At 37.0% G+C, this 15,498-nt stretch overlaps 1 protein-coding gene across 2 annotated transcripts in view; it reads right to left on the bottom strand.

Annotated features, from left to right (window-relative positions):
- Positions 1-1,845: 1,845 nt before the first annotated feature.
- The window catches only part of LOC306858275 (carbohydrate sulfotransferase 11-like), a 46,328-nt gene continuing 32,675 nt past the window's right edge, over positions 1,846-15,498 (bottom strand). Inside the window, exon 3 of one of the 2 annotated variants that reach the window (XM_079398720.1) lies at positions 1,846-5,269. In XM_079398720.1, the coding sequence (XP_079254846.1) occupies positions 4,415-5,269 (855 nt within the window). In that variant the 3' untranslated portion in view covers positions 1,846-4,414. The remainder of the gene's footprint in view (positions 5,270-15,498) is intronic. The other variant, XM_079398721.1, reaches the window with a different exon arrangement.

The raw sequence follows: 15,498 nt of genomic DNA, 5'->3' as shown, positions 1-15,498 counted from the left end.
TTGGTGTATTCTGAGCGTGCTTGAGAGGTTATGGTGGAGGGTGGAGCGGAGACGACCATAGCAGGTGCGGTAGCATGAGAATTGCACATTCAGCAAGAAAAAAACCCCAAAGCTCAGGATTTTCATTGCGAAGTTAGGTTTTGGCTGCAATCTCGCTTTTGACACCAAAGTGATAACCCGCTACTGAAGCGCAAAGACTGTACATGAATCTTTCTTCACAGTGGAGTGACACACATTTCTCTGGCAGCCTGTAACGCAGATCTGTTGCACCGATGTGGCACAAAAGCTTGGCACACTTTTGCATTTCCTCTTGCATCAAATCTTCAAAGGTCCCACTTCAAATCTCGCTGGGATATAGCGGGGCACTCATATAACCAAATACATCTGGACTCACCACAAGACCTGGGAGGCCCTGCAAGCACCACAAGGTCAGCCATATGGTCAGAGACTCAAAAACGTGGCCTTGCTAAGAGGCTAATAACTGGGTTCTTTGATATAGTAATGATGGGAATATCTAGTCTCGCAAAACCACACATCTGAAGAATAAAGTCTAGTTTGCTTTGCAGTGTATCACACCTTGTTAGAAAGCAACATATTGTTGATCGATATGCAAACAGTCAACCACTTTTCAATTAGTTTCGGGTTAATCTAAAATAGTTGATAGCAAAAAGCTAAAGTGTCAGTCCAAAACACAAGACTTCGTAATGTGAATTTTTGTCTTTCCAAAAGAATTGAATATTACATATTCTAATATAAGGGTCTGTATAGAATTTCAGAGAAAGAAACTTGCTTGTGCATAGTTTACATGTTTGCCACATTTTATGGTAGCACTACGTGCCTCAAACAAAACTATTTTAAGCCTCTAACCTGGCTAGTCCACTTATTAATTCCTCCTCAAAGACCTTCATTGAATCAATTCAGAACTGAACCTAATGACATTCCATTAACAGTTCTCTCACATTCTTTCCTCAAAGCGGAAGAAAAATATTCTGACGGTGTTTTCTGCACTACAACTCTTATGACTTGATTCTTTTGAATGAATCATAATCATAGTGTTGTCCTCTTATGATGAGTCATTCTTTTTAATGAATACAAAAATTTACCATTTTAAAATTTAAATTGTTGTATAGTATTAGGGCGAACAGTCAGTGTAGTTATTGACTGATTCACATAACAACACCTTATAAGTTTAGTCAGTAGTAGCTATTTTATGAAAATTTGTTCGTTGTTGCTTAGTATTCATTATAGTTAATGGCAGTCATTTTATTGCATTTATACCAGTGTGACAAAATGCATTTAATTGCATAAATCATTTCATTAATAATTGCATTTAGACAAAATGAACTCTTTTGGCAATAGAATTGCATTTTATTTCCTCAAAGTAGTAAAATCATTAATAGTCCTGTTCAAGAACCAAATTTATTAAATTCTTTATGATTCCCATTGATAAGCATGAACATGGCATTACCAGCCTCAAGCTCTACCAGCTGAGCTACAGTTGCCAGAAATGGTTTCAAACTACACAGTAAGCTCACAGACAAACTTGAAGTTGTTTCTGGTGAGGGATCACATTCAGCCTCTACTTATTTTGAATAATGCCCCCTCAGGATTTAAGGAAGATTGTAATTGAACAAATCCTCTATAAAAAGCTGTGAGCAGAGCCGTGGGATGCAGGATCTGAAAAAGATTTGATGTTTTTCTATAGATTATCTTAGCATAAAGTGCTGGAAACCATGCCAAATGAGGAGGAACAGCTGTATTAAAAAGATCCCTTTAACAACTGACAACATTTTCACTGAAGTTTAATGATTATGTGGAGACACAGACAGTGACAAATTGGCCTCTAAGGGTTTCAGTTTCAGCTTTATTGAGAAAACATAGGAGAGAGAGAGAGATAGAGAGAGAAAGCGTGTTCTCCAGGGAGCGCATTGATCTGACAGTTCACTTGGTTTGTATTTTTCGCATTTACAGTGTGAGGGGCCGACCCAGTGACCCGCCAGAGTCCATCCTGAATACAGAGGAGGAATAAATAAATATATTAAACTGCGGATAGTTTGCGAATGTTTGTGAGTTTAAGAAAGCGAGCAGACATACGCTGAAAACAAATAGGGCAACATTGAACCAATGTAGACACTGATTATTAAACAGGCACATAGAGTAACAGGTAAGCCATGTGTGGATGGTGAGCCTAGCTGTTCTGTTCTATAGTGTGTAAAGTTAGCTAAGTTAGCTAAATGTGATAAAACCTCCATCTGGGGAAGTGCTCAGCTGGAATCATAAATGAAGCAAATCATGTTTTGTATTTCTAAAAATGAAAAATGCTGCATGCAACGTGAGTGTGCTGTACTACATGTGATAGAGTGACAGTTTGAAAGGCACTGTGCCTGCTAATGTGGGCACTAATGCGTGTATTAGCGTGGCTGTCGTGTGGGCGCTAATGAGGCTGTACCGTGTTTGTTGTTACAGAACAAATTAAATAAACACTTTATAAACCGAGAAACCATTCAGGCATACTTTGTTTTCTGAGCTGATGGTTCAAAAAAGAAGTTCAGACTTGAGCGATTTGTTTTGTTTCAGAGTCATTTCCTGTTCTGGCGAAGAGGAGAGCAGAGATTTGAACAGAAAATCTAATAACAACTAGTTAAAGGTTGTATGTGTCTTTGTGAAAGATAACACATGCTAAATTTATCAACGGGAATCTCTGGCATGCAAATCTGAGTTTTTGTCCTAACCAGCCAGTCAGTTACCATAATTATGCTACTAAATGACAACTCGGTTAAAAAAAAATTGTTTTGTAATTACTGGTTTTCCATGGATGAATCTGGATGAGAATTTTAAGCTTTTTTCTTTTTTGGGGAAGGATAAGATTTAGGAAAAGCAGCATGAGAAAGGAATAGCTGTACTGCATAGAAAGGTTGATAACGTGGCTTGATTTTTAAAAGATTTTTTTCTTCTCCTTTGCTTTTTTGCCACGTTTTACCCTCTCCATCACTAGAGTGCTGCCACAAGTGTGTGTGAGTGTGTGTGTGGTCTTCATTAAAGACCCTGCTCTACAAGACTTAAAATCCTGCTAATCAGCACTCACGTGTTCAGGCCAAATAAACCAGGGAGAAAGCTAACAGAAGCCTTTAGCCAGTGTCAAGATTTGCTACAGACAAAGCCATTGAGATAAAGCACTAGCACGCACCCACTTGTGGCCATCGTGCACATAAATAAGCAATTTTCATCATTTTCATAAAAGGATCATAAAAGACAGCTTGCTAAATTAAAGGGTGTTCCTTTGAACTTAAATTGGGAAATGTTTAAATCATCTAATGGATGCAACAGATTTGCCTGCATTTTCTCTCTCTTTCTCTCAAACGCTCACCACTGTGTGAAACTTTCCCATGGGAACAGCTCAGAAAACAAAGTCCTGCCCGTTTCCGTACACCCGTCACAAAACAACCAGCGAGATATCCCAGCAACATTGTTCTGCATATGAGGCAAGAAGAAATATGAACGAATTATGACAATTAAACCTCAGAAAGTCTCTAGCTCTAAGCTGATTTCCTGTCCTGGAAACAAAATATTAAGTCGTTCTCATCTCTATTTCACACAGTAATTCAAATAATATTATAACGTGCTGCTCGCAGCAACTTTTTCCATTATAAACAAATACAAAATAAAACAAAACACCCAAAATCCTACTTTAAGAAGACCAACCGAGGGAGGAGGGGTTGTGGGAACAGTGTGCTTGAGGCCAACCCACAGTGACCTCTGAACTCCTGACTGCTACAGATGCTCCCTGACTGACCCAGTGGGCGGAGCCCCTGCCTGTCACTCACATATGGACACGCCCCCTTCAGGAGGCATCATTCAATGCCTCTTTTTTGTCGTCTTATTTTAGTGTGTACCTTTAAATATGCACTATATAAATACACACACAAAGGCCGTCTGAGTATGGGAGAGAAGCGAGGGAACTTCCAAAGGGAACACGAAATTAGAAGTGGGGAATTGAAGTCAGAACAAGTCTGATTGTATCTCGAGTCTTATTATTAGTCTAGGCGCTCCTTTCTGTGAAGCTTCAATAATGGCGGCAGCTGGCTGAGTATATTAATAGATAAACCGTTTGAGCAGGTATAGCTCAGAATCTGTCATATTGCTTTTGATGTTTGGGAGCAGGAGCCTTTACACTGAAAATGTACAATTCGATGGGCAAATACATCAGACTTTCAAAGTGGTCTGCATTTGCAGTTGACCGATAGCTCTTTAATCTCGTCTTGAAATAAAGCAACCGTCCTTGCGGATATAAATACAATTTTACATTTGAGTGCTTGGTTGATTCCCCCGCCTGTGTCTTTCAGCGACGGCCCTTCTCCCATTGCTCAACCTTGTTGAACAAGCTCGGAACGTGTGCACAGTTGCGTTTGTGTGTCTACTGCAGTTTTAGGTAGCTGGGAAAAGAGTAGTTGAACATTAGAAAGTCCTGTTTGTAGAGTTGGTAGAGCTGGCTTTGCTGCTGAGAGCTGATGTTGTTGAAAAACATGGCTGCCATTTGGTCGGTGGTACGAGTGGATTTTGCATACGTTGGGAAGCGCAAAGAGTCGTCAACCGTTGCCAATTTGAGCACGTAGTTGGCGTCCTCCTCCAGAGTCTCATACTTGCCCACCAGGTCGTAGTGGATGTGGCAGGGATGGCAGAGCGAGTAAACCGTCTGCCAGTGTTCGTTGAGCGGAGCTTCTCTCTGAGTGCTTGGGTCCACCAGGTAATCGGCGAACTCTTGGAACTTCACGTCGGCACCGCTCTGCAGCGCCTCGGTTGTTGCGTTCTTGCGGTACCGCCGCACGATCTTCGTCCCGTAGCGTTTGTGAAACGAGGTGTTGTACCGGAGCGTGAATTTGTTACGGTAGGCCGACACCAACCGCTCGAAGGGCTCGCGCACAAAGAGGAACTTGAGGTAGCTCTTGAGCCGGTGGTTGATGTCGGGAATGCTGTACTGGTTAAGGGTCTTGAGGTTGGAGGGCACGTGGGCCTCGTTGGACGGGATCTCCATGGGGTCGCTGTACTTGCCCCGGCCGCTCAGCACCATCATGACCCGCTTCCAGTTGGTGCAGGCCACTTTGGGGACGTAGCAGTAGATGAGCTCGTGCTCCTCATCCACCACCAGGTGCTTGAGGTCGCTGGGGGTCAGGACGCGGCGCTTGCGGCTGGATGCACTGTAAGCGCGACATGTGTCTGCCACTTGATCCCGCCGGGCCTGATGCAACACCGCCGCTGCAGAAAACTCAGCCTGAGAAAGAGAAGAAGAAAAGGTGATGGTATTAATGAGAAAACAGATAAAGTAGGTCGAATGGAGTTTGTTCAAGATCATGGGTTTGATTCTCAGGGAATGCATGAACTGATATTCAATGCAATATAAGTGGCTTTGGATAAAAGCGTCAGCCAAATGCAGAAATGTGAATATAAATGTAAAGACTCATTTCCAATGTGCCATTTAAAGCACTTTAAAGACCATACAGTAAATCAGCAGGTTGCCATAAAGGGGAAAGTTTTGCACCAGACAATATTATTAAAATCTTAGCTTAAATCCTTTACAGGAGGGACACTTCATTCTGCTCCCAGAGATCGCCTTTCCTGCCAATTTTACAAAGTTTACTGCAACATCCTTTCATTTCAAATAATAAGTGTGTTTAATTAGAGTAACTTAACTTTGCAGGAAGGTAGATCCGTGTGATAAAATTTTTAAAACATCCTAAATAAATAATTGACTATAGTGTCACTGTACTGAAGCCAAAGCAAATTATTAAAATCTTATCTTGAGACTATTTACTTTGTGCTAAGCTTATTTTGATTTCCTACTTTTTGTAACTATGACTGTCAATAAAATGACATGAGAATTTTGACACATTTTTAAAAATATAAAATTGAAAGTTTAATTTTAAATGAACTTTTACGATCTTAAAAAAATACATATAATACTTTGATATAAGATACTGTGCCTCATTTGGGCCAAATTATAACAGTAATATCTGTGGATAAAACAATCGCTGAATGCACTGCAACAAACTGAGGGAAAAAATTAATCCAAGGCAGCAGATAAAGGGATTACTAAATATATGAAACAAAAAACTAAAATTTTATTGCAGCAATGTTGTGCATCTAACTTCAAGTTCATCAAGTTTATCGGGTTCAAATATTGTGAAAATACTTTCCAAAAGAGTTTAATCGAATTAAAATGTACTATTTTACCCAATATTTGTGCATGCTTTTTGTTATTAGCTTAGCATCACATTGTAAAATTCTATTGCAGTCAGTTGTAAGTCTTCCAGCGAGCAGTGCTATTTTGTGGTGTTTATCCTATTAAAGAGTGCTCTTAAAATCCTGAACTTCTTCTACTCTGTAACAAAAGCAGTGAACACACACCATCTCACCACATCAAACAAACCCAAGACTTGTGAAAAGTACTGCTGAAGGCCTGAGGCAGTGAAAGCGGAATCTTGCTGAGCTGTGCTGACCTTTCCCTCAATCTGCTCAATAGGGGCCAAAAGTTAAAGGTCAGTCTTACAGGTCAGTGGTGAATTTATGACTAACAATGCAGTATTTAGCATATATTCAGGAGGTTTTCTAGTAATTCAAACATGCTCTGCAATACTGGAAATTTAAAATAATTGAAAAATCTATCTATCTATCTATCTATCTATCTATCTATCTATCTATCTATCTATCTATCTATCTATCTATCTATCTATCTATCTATCTATCTATCTATCTATCTATCTATCTATCTATCTATCTTTTTGTGTGAACTATTCCCATTTGAGATATCTTTAGTAGTTGAAATCAATATCTCTATCTCTGGTTTCACTCGGTTTCATCAAGTTTCTTCATGTTGGATGTAATCTAACATTTACAAAGAACAGCACTGTACACTTCTCCAAAATCAGTATTCAAACCTACAGCCACCCACATACTCTGTCTCTCTCTCTCTCTCTCTCTCTCTCTGTGTGTGTGTGTGTGTGTGTCTCAGCCTCTTTCGCTCTCTTTTATACACACCCACTCTCATCAGTTTAAGCGCTCTATTCCAGTGGAATTTTCCCAGAGTTTGTGGCCGGTATCTCTGACAGGTTCTAAGATTCCTTGAATAAAGAGCCATTGCATCACCTTTTTAGCAGATAAATTAATATGGAAACTGAAGTCATGTCTTTGCAGATACAGAATGCAATATTATGTTGTGTAGACATTTATTCTTAAAGGGACAGTTCACGGAAAAAATAAAATTATGTAATTTTCTCTCCCTCATGCAATGTTAACCCTTTATGACTTTGTTTCTTCTGCAAAATTTCTTTCTTTAGTCTTCTGCAGCTTTGTAAAATATATCACAAAAGTCCTGATATTGTACTATTAAGGTGCTTAACATTAACAATCAACTAAACATCTACTTTTGTGTTCCACAGATGGAAGAAATTCATACAGGTTTGGAATGACATGAGGGTGAGTAAATGATGACAATTTTCATTTTTGCATGAGCTGTTCCTTTAAATTTTAAAAGTTTAAGAGACAGGCTGTAATTGCTTACAGTGAGTAATCGTAAGTAAATTAACTCTCTCTTCCTCTCGGTAGCTCCGTAAAATTGTTAAAACTACACACTGAGCCTCATCATAGCAGAAAAGCGTTTGTATTTGACAGAGCCATTCAAAATGCTGAGAGCTTTTCTGGGAAGCGCAGTCTCTTTATACATATATAGCTAATGATATAGTGTCCACTCCAGTTCCTGCAGACATGTCAGGACTTTGGTAATAGAAAACCTTGATATAAAAGCTCGAGCAGATTTTCCCGCTATCTCCCCTGAACTCCATTATGCAGGGGTAGAGATAGGAGAAATGGGGTCGTAAGAGGTAAAAAAGGAGGTGAAGAGCAGTAAATGTGTGGAAAATTAAGGTTGGATGGGTGCTGGTTTAGCCACTTTTCTCTTTCACTGAAAAACCTCTGCAGGTCTATTTTCTACAAACCTGTTTTCTGCTATTTTTCATGCCTTCCTCTCTCTTCTCCTCTCTCTCTGATCTGTAATGCAATCGACCATGGCATCTCCACAACCGTACATCCACAGGGCCAGTTCAAAGCACAGAGTGTGTGAGTGTCTGTGCATGTTTATGTGGTTTATGAGGACACAAATTTGTATGACATGGGTATGACAGAGGTATTATAATATGAAGGTGGTTTATGAGGACACTGCCTATGTCCCCGTAATTCAAAAGGCTTAAAAAACATACTAAATGGTGTTTTTTTGAAAATCTAAAAATGCACAAAGTCTCCTGTGAGGGCTAAGTTTAGGTGTAGGGTTGGTGTAGGGCAATAGCACACACAGTTTGTTCAGTATAAAAACCATTACGCCTATGGAGAGTCCCCATAAACCACAAAAACCAACGTGTGTGTGTGTGTGTGATCGTGAGCTGTGTGTTGAGAGAGCTAACAACAGCTACATGTGTCAATGACCAAAGCTATGTTCAGTCAGTCAGTGTTTGGGAATGAAAGTCATATTTACCAACAGATGTGACTCTCAAATAGCCCTGTTCATACAGCATCTCCAATACTGTCTGCATAAACAAATAACTGAAGTCAAGCTCATTTTCCGTTCACAATAGCTATGAATAATGCCGGTGATCATAGTGATAGTAACAACATTAAATAACAGAGATTATTTGTATTTCCATAAAACTAGAAAATAGTGGTCACCTGATATATGAAGAGCAATTTATGACCAATTAGCTGCTATGCACTTTATTGCATCTAAAGTATAAATATTTCTTACATACACATTTTTATCAATTATTTTTCAGATTATTTTTTACAATTGCAGTGCAGCAGTGTTGTGCATTTCATTCAACAAATCATCAAATCGGGTTCAAATATTTGTTTCATATAGATTAACTGATCAAATAAATTATTTTAAATGCGTTCATAAATATGTCAAATAAATATTAATTTTATTGCAGCAATGTTGTGAATCTAAAGTTTAAATAATTTTTTACAGATATATTTTTATTAAGTTTTTTCAAATTTATTTAAATGATTTATTTTTTTAAAATTTAAGTATAAGTAGTATAGTATAGTATAGTATTTTTTTTATTGCAGCAGTGTTGTACATCTAAAATTATTTGAACTTTATATAATTATTTATTCATTATCTATTAATATTGATTAATTTTCAAAATACTTTAGTATATTATGTAATAATTTTTTATTGCGGCAATGTTGTGCAACTGTAAAATCATGTGACACACACACACACACTTTTCCGCCACTCATCTCTCCTCTCTACACTGTCAAAATTAAAAGTGGTTTCAACTTAAAATAATTTGTTACCTGGCTGCCTTAAAATTTTAAGTTTAGTCAACACAAATATCAACGTTAACATGTCAAGTTGACTAAACTTATTTGAGTTGACTAAACTTGACATTTTAAGGCAGCTGGGTAACAAATTATTTTAAGTTGACTCAACTATTTTTTTTTACAGTGTAAAATAATGGCTATAAAAACATTGATTGACCACTAGAGTCTTAAAAAAAAAAAAAAATCTGAACGTACCATCAAAATTCATATCTGAGTTCAAAATATTTAAGTGAGTCACTCTGTTTATAACTGAACTGTGTGTGAACAGAACCAGACTCAGCACTGTATCCTAACTGAGGCTACCGTCCACAGGTTTTGTTATCTATTCCCGCCTGTTTCTCTCCTGCGCTCACACAGACAGATCCAGCATCAATCTTCAACACGCACTTTTACCTCGTTATCACAGAGCAGACAACAATGCTAAGATATATGGGCTTTCTCTCGGCCTATCTATGTTTCTCTCTCCCTCCCTCCCTCAGTATCGCTCTCTCAGACAAAAACACACGTTCACATGGTGCTCTGTCAGTCTGTAGATGCCCTGAGCTAATTTATTCCCAGCACACCAACACAGCTAGCTGCTCTCCACTGCAATTAGATAGCTGGAATGCATTCACATTACAATAACACCAGAACGACACACACACACACACACAGATGCCCACTGAAACTCTGCCAGAGGTTTGTGGGAAAGAAAAACAGACATATTTGCATTCAGTAGCAAAATGCATTAGTAAAGATTCTGCATTATGAATTATTTGATAAACGAGTATGTCGAATAACGAGTCAAAGTTAGTAGATGAGTATTCGGCTGGTCATGTGAGCTACAAATATTGAATCTTCCATATACAATTAAGCAGCTTTTATTAGGCTACTGATATGATTTGAACCATATGTTTTTCCCCCAAAAGTATCCTTAAATTCTTTACGTGTTCAATTTTAATCAGGAAAAATTGACTGCACGCACCTTTAATGAGATTCAAATCACACAGTAAAACACACAGCTGGCAGTAGCCTGCGGTAATTGTAACATTTTGTCAAGTCGATACGCTACAACAGAGCATTGAGAGCAGATTTGCATGAGTGTGTCTGAGGTATGCTTGTGTTTGTGTACGGTACATTTATTTGCACCACGTTCAAGCTTTCCTGAAATAGAGAAAATGCAAAACACCGTAAGAAGCAAACATAAATAGCACCAGGAGCAAAGCATTAATAATCACACATTCAAAGCGTCTGCTTGCCCACCAGAGAGAGCAGCGGGATGTTTCTAAAATATATTGCCACTTTTGGCCCTGTGGAAATTTAGGAAGTAAACTCTTGAAAATACTTTCACACTCTAATTTACTTAATTTGTCTTTAATAATGTTCATCCTTGAAAATAAATGGATTGCAAGCAGAATTCTGTCATTTTTGTTATAAAAATCATAAGTGTCATTTCCACAAAATCTCAAATTATACAAATGACATTGATGGAAATTACATTTAAACATTTTTGTTTTGCCGAGTCTATTTTCAATTGATATATTATTAAATATTTAATAAAAAATACTTTATATTATATATAATATATTATATAAATACATTATAATTATTTTATTATATATAAATTATTATATATCATACATGTGCACCAAATATTTTTTTCTTCAGAAAAACAAAAACTTTTTGCCTCTTTTTATTTAGATGTTTGTATTTTTATAATTTTATTCAAATAATTGTTGGTTGCAATTTTTATTATAATGTAATAATTTGTATTAATATTAAGAAACATACAGTATAATGGATTTTCAAAATATAACACTGAGAGTCTTATTGAGTCAAGTTCAAGTCTGTTAGCATAAAAATGAACCTGTGCCCATATACTTGAAGAAGCGCCCACTGATGTCTCACTGAAAGTTCGCTTCTGCTTTTTAGGAGATTGATTCCCGGTCACTCAGGTTGTGATTTGACCCTGTGACCGCGACGACCTCAGAAGCTCTCAGACGAGCTCTTATAAGCGTGAGATCAATTATTAAAGAAAGTGAAAGCCTTGCCTCTCTCATCCTTTCCTCCATCTGTCCTCATGCTGAGATTTATCATCCATTTATATGAGCTCAGAGAGGGAGACTAGCACACTCAAAGGGCTGAAGTTTAACTCAGAAAATACATTTGATTTCCTTACTGGAGACCTCCACAATAAAATTAAAAGACAGTAAAATTTTATTTTAAAAGTCTGTACTTCTGTTCGCATAAGATATGCATTAACATTAATTTGTATATATATATATAACATATATTTAACATATTATATTATAACACGCATGTAATATGGAAATATGTTATATTAAAATTGTGTGGTAACACTTAAATATAACACGTAAATTATTCCTGTGATGCAAGAATTTCCAGCATCATTGCTCCAGTCTTCAGTGTCACATGATCCTGCAGAAATAATTCTAATATGCTATTATGATTTATTATTGCCATTCTAAGGGTGGGTCCTTTGAACTATATAAATGCCAGTTCAATGTGTCCTTGCTGAATACAAGTATTAAATAAAAGAAATAGTAAAAATATATTAATACATAACTTTTGTATGGTAGTGTATCATGGTTTCACAAAAAATATTATGCGCATTCATAATACATTTATAATAATCAGAAATATTTCTTGACAATCTAATCAGGATATTAGAATGATTTCTGACAGATCTGTGACACTGAAGACTTAAGTAAAGGAATAATTTTAAATATATTAAAATGGAAAGCAATTACTTTAAGTTGCAATTTTATGGTTATATTATGTAAATTACACAATGCAATTTATTTAACGCAAGTTTAATTCAAAAATATATATTAATATATTATATATAAACATGTCATTCCATGCTAATATGGTGTTCGAAACTAAGAAATACATTCGTTTGTTTTTCAAAGCCTTAGCATAATCTGATCTTAATCGCATTATGCTGAAATTCAAGCAGAATTGGTGCTGATACACAGGAAGCTCATCCTTATCATTCGTCCATTACAGTGTGGACCCGTCAGGCGATGAAGATGAAGATGATGATGACTCATGCCTGCTGTGCTGAGTCCAGCTGAGTGCTGCGTTAGTTTGTGCGCGCGCGTCTGTCTGTGTTTGCTCAGTAAACACCAAACTGCGTGCCAGCTCTCAGACAGTTAATACCTCTTTTTAGCTGTCGCATACATATATTCATGCACACGCGCGCTGCTGATAAAGGTGTCCTTGTGCGTCTCTCCCCCTCACACTTCGACGCGCTGCTCGTCTTCACGGATCTCTTGTCTGTCTCTCAAAGCGGAGGACTTGATTTAGTGCTGCTGCAGTAAAATTGATCCCGTGTCAATGAGAGGAGGAGAAAGAGAAAGAGGCGAACGCGCCTCGCAACAGACCAAATCAACTTTTCCGAGCTGTAAAAGCTGAAGCAACTTTCCAATGATTTCGCGAACAGCCACACAGCAGGAATGAGCTCGTTCCTTCTCATAAAAACATGAGTTTACACTTCATTTTAATAACGTCGGCTACTAAAAAGGTCAAGCCACTGAGTGATGATGTCCTTCCAGTGCTACATCATAGCATGACTCTATTATTGCATCATCCCACAATACAATCAGTGCCTTTGCTATGGATGTTTTTAGTTATTTTTATATTTTGTTTATGCTCATACTTAAAATAATGGATTTTAAAGGGGCCATGAGCTGAGAAACCAAAATTCTCTTGATCTTTTGACATATAAGAGGTCATTGTACTTGTACTCTAAAAACATCCTGTAAGTTTACGAACTCAAAACTTTCTCATTAGTCTAAAAACAGCTTATATTTTAGGCAGTCTGCCAAACCACAGCTTTTGGAATGTTCTACTCTATGATGTGGATAAGCACCGCCTCCGCAGAAGGACATCAACGCCTGCTTCTACATCGCTGCCTGTTTAGCCCCGCCCACCAATTCACGCATCTAGTGTAAATAATGAGAACAACAAATGCAGGTCTATGTTCTACGCAGAAACCAAAGAATAAAGATGCTCCGAAGACAACAAGACGCTGTGCAGTGCCAAGCGGAGGAACAGTCTTTGCTTTACCTTCCTTCTGATCCCAACATTAGGAAAGAGTGGATGAACTTTATTTTTTATTACATGATCACTATTGCTTTGTCTGATAGATCGTTTGATATGTACTATTTATGCGTCTTTAACCTAAATCACAGCAGTGTCCATCTGTAAAGGATGTAGGCTGTCAAACACACATCTGATTCAAGATTCAAGATTTTTATTTGTCACATACACAATTATACAGAATATAACCAGCAGTGAAATGTAGGTCAGGTCCACTCCAAGGACAGTGCAATTATATAGAATACAAATATGAGAAAAAGAAAAGTAGAAAAAAATAAAAGAATAAAATAAAATAAAAGATAAAAAATATCTGTTAGTCAATCATAGCAGTGGGCGTCTACAATCTGCCACGCCTATTCAAATAGGGCGTTCTGATGAGGGGGGTTAAAAACAGGACAGAAAATAGCTTATTACTTCTAACTTAAGATGTTTTTTTATGCAAAAATCAGAGAACAGTACAAAATAAAAAACAAAGGCACTTCATGATCCCTTTAACAAAGGAAAAAGACTTATTGAAATTGTATAATGTCATTTTCTGGTGTTATGTGACTTCCTTTGACCTCGAGTGAGTATCCAATAGAGGTGTATATGAACGGCACCGATGCGAGAAAGGGTGAACGGAGCGGCCAGAGAGATTGAGAGAGTGGGTGAATGGGTGCAGTGTCGAATGCCCTCAGCGCTCAAACAGGAAGTTTCCACTGCCTCTGCCCAGCACTGCCAATGTGCCCTTTCGACTAGCCAGGTACATGCGCAAACACACACACATCATCTCACAGGGTGCTGCATTGAAAGGTTGTGTAAAAGTGCGAGGGAAATGCTACCATGTGCACTGGCAGTGTGTGGTAGAGGATTGTGGAATACATCTAGAGTGATGTAAGATTGTTACACTATAGTGTTGAAGAAGTTACATTGAAACTGGAGCTTGCCCAGCTATATATATATATATATATATATGTGTGTGTGTGTGTGTGTGTGTTTGTTTATATAGGGTTATTATTGTTAATTAAAAATAAAATATTCTTTATAAAGTTTTGTTTAGTTTAAGTATAACTAAAACTAAAATGTAAACCTTAATAAAAACTATTGACATTTAAAAAAAAAAAACATAAAAACACAAAACAAAATTGTTAAAACTTAACTTAAGATTAAATTAAAATGAAAACAGAAAATATGCAAAAGTAAATATTTTATATATATATATACACACACATTGTACATTATATAATTGTCTAATTATAATATAATATCATTTTTCATTCAAATTTTAGTATTATTTTAGTATTATTGTACATTTATGTATATTCGATAGGCTAATAAACACTTGGATAATATGAGATATATTCTTGTTAACAATTGCTATACTTTTTTATTATTTTTGTTTATATTATTATTTTTAAAAGTCATTAATAATATTTAATTATTTACCTGAATCGAAATATTAAACTAATATTTTATTTTGATACTAAATTTGCAGGGTAGTACAGAGATAAGTTATGATTTAAATCTTTTTCCCCGAACCAGTTAATTTGAATTAAATACCCAATGAAATGACTTACTAAATTAAATTAGACTTATGTATTTGTATTATGAAATAAATTAGATATGTATTAAAGTTAGAAACTTTGCTACGTTTCATTAGTTATTAACTGTGTAGATTTTTACACACACCCTCCTTTACCCTGACCCACCGCACCAGAAAAACCTGCCTTAAGAAAACAAATAAAACCATGCATATCCCACTGAGCCAGCGAAAGAGACTCATACAGAGGACAAGGAGGAGCGAGGGAGGGTGGGAGTACCAGGGAAAAAAAGGGAGAGAGTGAGAGATCCTGAGAAGTCAATGTCAAGCCAGTGATTTTCCACCTCTCGCACCTGAAAAGCATCTTACACTGAGCTACAGAGACAAGTGGCATAGAGGAGTTCAGTTCAGTGAGTTCACAAACTAATGTCAGAACTGTGCTGCTGCGTGCTGAAGGAAATACGAGACATCTTATGCTTTGATTATAGCTCTCCTCTGAAGAGTTT

This window comes from Barbus barbus (assembly GCF_936440315.1).
Source record: "Barbus barbus genome assembly, chromosome: 39".
Taxonomy (NCBI): Eukaryota; Metazoa; Chordata; class Actinopteri; order Cypriniformes; family Cyprinidae; genus Barbus; species Barbus barbus.
Note: the sequence above shows the minus strand (reverse complement) of the source record. Positions and strands in the feature narration are given on the sequence as shown.